Raw genomic sequence first — 7,832 nt, 5'->3', positions numbered from 1 at the left:
TCTTTTTTTTTATTTTACTTTTTTTTTTTTTTTAATTTGGCATAATCTTGTATTGTTTATACTGATAAGTTCTTTTCATAGGCATTTTTACCAGTAAGATTTTTATTCTTAAAAATATCAGATTATTTTTCATTTGAGGGTTAGTTCAGGTTATTATTCAGGCAACATGAAAACAAAGATGGCATTTTGGTTGAGTTAGATGTGTTTCTTTTAAAGTAGATTTTTAAAATATATTTCTTGGACACCTTGATCGTCTCATTTATTGCACATGCTCTGAACAGCACGACTGGTTTGGACTTTTGTCCAGTTTTATTTTGTCTTTATGAGAGAAACGTCCTCCTGGTTCTGTATTAAAGCAGCTCCAGTGTGTGAGAAACCTTGTTTTGCAGCTCTTGAGATCTCAGCACTTTTCTTCTTCCTGCTTCTCTCCGTCTGTGATTGAGAGGTAACGTCACTGCCATCACTTCTGTCTCTTTTCTCCCTGCTGTCTTTCCACCAGAGTTGGTCTCTTTCCTCATTCCTCATCTGCCTGCTTCTGGCCTCAGTATCTTCACGTTTAACTCTGCCTGCCTGTTTAGTCTTACTAAACCTTTCTGCGTTTACTGCACACTCTTTCTCTGATGCTTCTCTGAAAATGCAGCTAAATAATTTGAGATAGAGGAGTAAATGTCTCATATAAACATGTCGTTTTAGAATATCAAGAAAGAAATCAGTCCATGGATATTTATTTTGTCTTTCTCAAGTCAAGTCCAGTAAGGTTTACAGTCGAGGTTCGGTGGTCATGGTTGATGAAATCATCAACGCCAGTCCTCCAAATTACCGTTTCCCTGAAGCCGGTCTCCGTGTGATGGTCACAAACCACTTCGGACCCAAGACTCGTCTGCGCATGGCCAGCCGTCTCATTATAACAGAGGTATGGCAGACACGAAATTTAAATAAAAAGAAATAAAAATATTGGAATATTCATCATTTAAAAAAAATTATATATTTTATAGTATTTGAAGAATGTATAAAGACATGAAAGGATGAATCTCAAGAAATTGCCCGCAAAATAAATTATTAAAATATTGTTTTGTATTATTATTAATTATTATTGTGTCATTATTCTATGTGAATATATTTAAAAAAGTAATTTATTCCTATGATGCAAAGCTGAATTTTCAGCATCATTACTCCATTCTTCAGTGTCACATGATCCTTCAGAAATCATTTGAATATGCTGATTTGCTGCTCAAGAAACATTTGTTATTATTATCATCAATGTTGAAAACGGCTTAATATTTTTCTGGAAACAGTGATACATTTTTTTTCAGGATACTTTGACGAATAGCCTTTATTTATTATTTTTATTTGAAATATAAATTTTTGTAACATTATAAATGTCTCTACTGTCACCTTTGATTGACTTAATGTGTCCTTCCTTACTGAGTACAAATATTAATTTGTTTTTTAAAATCTAACTGACCACAAACTTTTCAGTTCAAATAATTTTATAAGACTGTTGACTATTATTTTCATCAAAAATTAAAATGAAATGTAATTGTTCATAATTGTTCATACTGTGCATTATAATGTTGTGATCCCTGAATGGTTTTTAATTGATTGTTGCTATGTTATTTTTCACAAAATATTACAAAAAATGTACTATCAGCAATTTATCATCAGCTTATCAGTATCAACCAGGCTTTTAACACTGGTGCACTTCTAGAAAAGCGTGTTTGTTGTGTGTAGCGTCAGAGGTTGGTCCAGTCAGCTAACGGTGTGGAGACAGCTGTGGTGGACGGCAAACCAGACATCGAGAATGGAAACGTGCCAGAAGACAAAACCACTGAAGAGAAAGAGAGTGAACTCACCTCACCGTTCAGATTACCAGGTGAGTAAAAGAGAGTTACTGTTATTTTTCAGAAGACCATTTTTCTGCCAAAATCACCAAATACATTCATAAAAGAAACGGATGTGATAGAAATGAAAAAGCACCTCAGAAAGAGTATTTTAAGGAGCAAATATAAGCTTTTTAACCTTTGTGCTGTGCTGAGCTGAAAATGACCTAATGTGGTGTTCCCGGTCAAAAATTACTAGCATTAAAAAATTGCATTCATTATGGTATATAAACACCAAATCTTGCATTCAATTTTTTTTTGTCAACTTGTTTTCTTTTCATTTGCATGCACAGGTTTAGTATTAGATCATTTTGGTAATTTCCACTCAAAAACTGAGATCAGTGAAACCTATGATTAGTCAGTTCCAAGAACAAATACAAAACCTGTGCTAATTAAAAGAAAACAAGTTGATAAAGTTAAATCCAATATGTCGTAATAATATAGCATAATGACAGATTTACAAGCAATTTTTGTAGGCGGGTCATTTTTGACCCGGAACACCACGAGTGTAACAAAGTACAAAAAATATATAAATGTATGCTTTATTATTAACATATCTTGAATTCAATCTTTTTGTCAACTTGTTTACTTTTTATTACCCCAGGTTTTGTATTTCTTTTTGGTACCGATTGACCGAGGCCTCATTGATATGAGCTCATGCACCTCAGTTTTCCAGTGAAAAAAAGCATCATTTGAGGATCATTTTGGCAGTTATCACTCAAAAACTGAGTGGGAAAAAGATTGAATCCAATATATGGTAATAATGTAGTATAATGAGAGATTTACAAGCAATTTTTGTAGGCAGGTAATTTTTGACCCGGGTCAAAAAAAGCTGGGGAAAAATACAAAAATGATTACATTTTTCAGTGTTGGGAAGCTGTTATACCTGCTATAGGAAAATTAAAATCCTATGCCAGTCAAAATGACAGGAACACAGCATGAGGGTTAAATGAACAATATCTAGTTTGTAAGCAAGAGCAGAAAATGAGTTTCTAGCACTGCAGTGTGGTTTTAAAACAGTCCGTTGTGTGTTTCAGACGGCTGTATGAACAAAACTAAATGGCTGATCTCTTGGCCGTTGTTGTTGATCCTGTACTTCACCATCCCAAACTGTGCCAAGTCTCGCTGGGAGAAATACTTCATGCTCTCCTTCATCCTCTCCACTGTCTGGATCGCCGTCTTTTCCTACTTCATGGTGTGGATGGTAGGTGCCACACGTCTGTCAGTGTCTCTCTCCAGTTAGTCTGTCTTGTTTTTAGTGAAGCTTTACTCTGTCTTGTAGGTGACGATCATCGGATACACGCTCGGCATTCCCGACGTCATCATGGGCATCACGTTTCTGGCGGCGGGCACGAGCGTCCCGGACTGCATCGCCAGCCTGATCGTGGCTCGTCAAGGTAGATCGATCGCGTCCTTCTGATCAATAAAACTAGAGCAGGATGAATTTAACATGAAATACAGACTCTTTTACCTTCATGTATCTGATCAAAGCGCTACAGCACACATAATGTGATTTCCTGTTCCTGTGCCACTATTAATCACTCAGACATGGAGTGCATCTCAATGCTGCCTGCCCTATGCAGAATACAAGATTACATAGTACATAGTATAGTTTTTAGGATGAGTTTGTAACAGTTCTCTTTTGACTTTTCCAGCCATAGAAAAATACTGAGGCTCATATTACATTGAAGTTTAAATGCATGTATCTAAAAGATAAAGTGTGTAATTTCTGGCACGAAATGTAATTTTTATAGTCCATGTTTTGGAGCCAGTGTTTCAGGATTCTCAAACAAAAGGACCAATATTTTTATAGTGATGACGTAATGATAAACTTTTTAAATAATAATAATAATTGCATTTTTTATTTGACTAAATCTTATCTTGTTTTATAAAATAACTCTTTATGGAAACACTTCTTGTGGCTGCTTTTCTGCTGTTTCCTTTATAGATTTGCATTTCTATTTAAAAGACTTAGCAATTGACATAACATGTAATTTCTGGCACGGTATGTCATTTTTATACTTAAAAGCAGTAATATAAATATCTTTTAAATTATATTTTTGTAAAATGCACTTTTTGCTTTTTGCTGGTTTCATTTATAGTTTTGCATTGCTATTCTTTTTGTCAACACTTTTTTTCACCACTTTCTTATTGTTTTGCTTTCCTTATTGTGTTGCGTATTACTTTTTCACCACCGATAAATATATAGTTTAGTCATGAAACTCGGATGGCGCAGGCTGATGTTTTGTTAACACCAAGACCAAATACATTAACATTGTCATATCCATCACCATGCTAAAATCTTCTGAGAGTTGTCATGAATAAAATGTATTTAATAAGCTATTTTTTCCCATTAAGTTCCGTTTTCCATTGCTACTCTTTGATTATATCATGACAAGCCACATCACACTTATTTTGCATTGCTTTAGGAGAAATGACCTCTGAATCTGCATGATGAGTCGGCATTGCTTGTTCAGTGTGAAAGCAGGTCTCGTTTCTGCAGGTCTGGGAGACATGGCCGTGTCCAACACCATCGGCAGTAACGTCTTTGACATTCTGGTGGGGCTCGGCGTTCCCTGGGCGCTGCAGACCATGGCAGTCAGTTATGGATCAGTTGTAAGCACATCCAGCAGCTCTTTCTGTTTAAACTCCTCTCAAACCAGAAGCTTCTGTTGAACACATGAGCACTGAAACACGAGATCTGTTTTTATTGTAATGGTGTAATGGCACAGTGGCATTGTGGGAGCTGATGATACTGTTTCCTGCCTCCGTTCAGGTGATGATAAACAGTCGGGGACTGGTTTACTCCGTGGTGCTGCTGCTGGGATCTGTCGCAGTCACCGTGAGTAAATCAGCAGGTTCTCCTGAGACAATTCGTGACTCAATCAGGATCAGATGCAAGCTGTAGACTTTTTCTGTGAATTCTGCTGAAAAGTTATTAACTTTTGAATGACAGGTGTGTTGATTTGGAGGAAATCTGGATGCATAGTTAAATAATTTCCCTTTTAATTCTGGTATCACAGTTTTGATCATTAAAATAAATACTTATCCTTAACTAGAATTTTTGACGATTGTGTAAGTGTGGAGAATATTATACATTTATTAAAAAAAAAAAAAAATCTAAACACCTGGATAAATAAATCAAAGAATAATAATACAAAAATCAATTAATATGTATTATAAATGTTAGAAAATAACAATTAATTTCTAATGTTACTACATAGGGATTGTATTTTTGGTTTTTATTTTATGTTCTGAATGTATTTTAAAGAATCAAATTGTCAATTATTTTAAATAAATCATAAAATAATAAAACATGAGTTAATAAAAATTGATCCATTTAAACTAATATTGAGTTTAGCACCTGATAATATAATGACAATACAATTAAATATTTATTTATGAATTTATTACAAAGTGATTGGCAAATGCTAAAAATGAATATTGCATTTTTGTCTGAATAATTTGTAATATTTTAAAATTAAATCGTAAAATGTTTGATTCTTTTAAATCAAATACTAAAAAAATTAAAATAAAAACAGATAAATTGAAATGGTAATATTCAGCTTAACACTATAACATAGAGATGACAATAGTTTAAAATAGAATGTTTTTTTTCTAATGTTAGGAAGTGATTGACTATTGCTTAAATTGAATATTGAATTTTTAGTTGCTGAATATTTTGATAAGTCAAAAAAAAGAACATCAGTTTAGAAGAAAATGAACAAATGAAACTTGTTATGAAGTGAGTGACTGTTGCTTAAACTGAATATTGCATTTTTCATTTTTATTTGATGAAAATGTTTTGATAATCAAATTGTAGATTCTTTTAAATAAATGTAAAAATCGATTCATAAAAAATAAAATGAAACTGTTGAATGAAATGAGAGTTATTATATAAAGAGTTATTTCTAATCTTTTTATGAAGTGACAGTTGCTTAAACTGAATATTGTAGTTTTTTTATTAGCAGAATATGTTTTAGAAATCGCAAACTTTTGTGTGTTTTTCTCTGTCTAGGCATATCATAACTGATAGCTGTTACATGTATGTCTCGTTGTGTTTCGAACATGACCTATAGGTTCTCAGTCTGTTGGATTAATCGTTTTGTTCACCTGTTGCCTCGTTAATTAACTCATCTGTTACTTTGTTTGCTTTGTGTACTCAAGCCTTCAGTATCTGTTGGTTCTCCTTTACGTTAAGTGTGTGTTACTTCTGTGTTTATTCCAGTATTCCAAGACATTGTTATTAATCTATCTCCGAGTTGTATTCCTCAACTTTGTGTGTTTCTATACCACACAACCGTGACAATAGCCCAGTCCATTTATTAATTTATAGACTTCTTAATGTATCAATTTTACAAATGAGTACTGAAATTGCACAAACATAAGCAATATGTAAGTGATTAAAGCTTCTTTTATGGGGAAGTCGTGGCCTAATGGTTAGAGAGTCGGACTCGTAACCCAAAGGTTGCGGGTTCGAGTCTCGTACCGGCAGGGATTGTAGGTGGGGGGAGTGAATGCACAGTGCTCTTGCCCACCTTCAATACCATGACTGAGGTGCCGTTGAGCAAGGCACCGAACCCCCAACTGCTCCCCGGGCACTGCAGCATAAATGGCTGCCCACTGCTCCGGGTGTGTGTTCACAGTGTGTGTGTGTTCACTGCTGTGTGTGTGCACTTAGGATGGGATAAATGCAGAGCACTAATTCCGAGTATGGGTCACCATACTTGGCCACATGTCACATCACTTCCTGTTTTATATTTTCACTGCAGATTCTTGGGATTCATCTGAACGGGTGGAAGCTGGACTTCAAGCTGGGCGTCTATGTGCTGGTGCTGTACGCCGTCTTCCTCTGCTTCTCCATCATGATCGAATACAACGTCTTCACCTTCGTCAACCTGCCCATGTGTCAGGACGACTAGACTCCGTATCCCAGAATGCACTGTCCTGATGTCACGAGCTCCGTTCTTGCACTCCAGAACCATCATCACCTCAGACTGGACGAATGCTAGTCTTCATTAGCACCAGCGCTTTATTCGAGCTTCTTTCGTTCGACTCATCTCACTGTGGACGGACAAACGGATACGATCTTCCACTTCAGCTCATTTTCCTGATTTTGACCCCAGAAAGAGAAACTTCTCCTTGGCAGATCTTTTCTTCCAGTTGAGATCTTTAATATCTCAGAATGCATGGCAAACACAGAGTGTATGGACATTCGTCCTTTTCTACATGCCTACACTGATCTGTTTCTTTTTCTTGTCTAACCACTGAATCTCTTCATGAAGTCTTTATTGCTCACACAACATTGAATTATTTTGCAGCATATCGCTTTTTTGGCTTAGAAATAAGCAAAATATTTAGAAATGCAAGAGAAACTAACATTTTTTTTGTTAGTACTGTGTCTTGTAATCAGGTACGATCGTCCATGCAAATCAGTGCAATCTCATTGGTCTAAAAAAATCTGCATATTAATCAGCAACAGTATTGCAGCTGGCTGTGATTGTGGCAGCGTTGACTTTCATTGCAGATGGACTAATTACTTGTCACTGGAAGCGTGTCGTGCCTGATTAGGACACATGCATGATTATTCTGCATAAAACAGTTTCATAATCAGTATTTTTGATCTTGTTTTTTATTTTTTAGTATAAATATCTAAACATCCTTAAAACAAGATAAATTTACTTGGAAATATTAAGACATTGAGTTTGCAAAGAATACATCGTCAATTAAGTTAATTTTAATTAGTTTCTTATATATATATATATATATTTAGAAATGCAAGAGAAATAAAAGTATTGCTCGTCATCCATTGTTATTGTAATAAGAGTAAAAAAATCTATTTAAAATTCAAATACTTTAAGATATTAAGACTTTGAGTTATTAAGAGTTTTTGAAGTCTGTATCTTTGGCTTATTTTCCTTATATTCTTATGTTATTGGCAAATTGTTTTAA

The 7,832-nt window shown here is 34.8% G+C and overlaps 1 protein-coding gene across 1 annotated transcript in view; it reads left to right on the top strand.

Annotated features, from left to right (window-relative positions):
- The window catches only part of LOC107704063 (sodium/potassium/calcium exchanger 4-like), a 35,841-nt gene extending 28,243 nt beyond the window's left edge, over nucleotides 1-7,598 (top strand). Inside the window, exons 11-17 of the mRNA XM_016506904.1 lie at nucleotides 744-913; nucleotides 1,732-1,873; nucleotides 2,918-3,084; nucleotides 3,163-3,277; nucleotides 4,384-4,496; nucleotides 4,657-4,722; nucleotides 6,653-7,598. Coding sequence (XP_016362390.1) covers nucleotides 744-913; nucleotides 1,732-1,873; nucleotides 2,918-3,084; nucleotides 3,163-3,277; nucleotides 4,384-4,496; nucleotides 4,657-4,722; nucleotides 6,653-6,802 — 923 coding nt within the window. The 3' untranslated portion in view covers nucleotides 6,803-7,598. The remainder of the gene's footprint in view (nucleotides 1-743; nucleotides 914-1,731; nucleotides 1,874-2,917; nucleotides 3,085-3,162; nucleotides 3,278-4,383; nucleotides 4,497-4,656; nucleotides 4,723-6,652) is intronic.
- Nucleotides 7,599-7,832: the final 234 nt, after the last annotated feature.

The sequence above is a fragment of the Sinocyclocheilus anshuiensis genome, unplaced genomic scaffold (assembly GCF_001515605.1).
Source record: "Sinocyclocheilus anshuiensis isolate Anshui unplaced genomic scaffold, SAMN03320099.WGS_v1.1 scaffold534, whole genome shotgun sequence".
In the NCBI taxonomy this organism is placed as follows: Eukaryota; Metazoa; Chordata; class Actinopteri; order Cypriniformes; family Cyprinidae; genus Sinocyclocheilus; species Sinocyclocheilus anshuiensis.
This window is presented reverse-complemented; position numbering and strand designations above follow the sequence as displayed.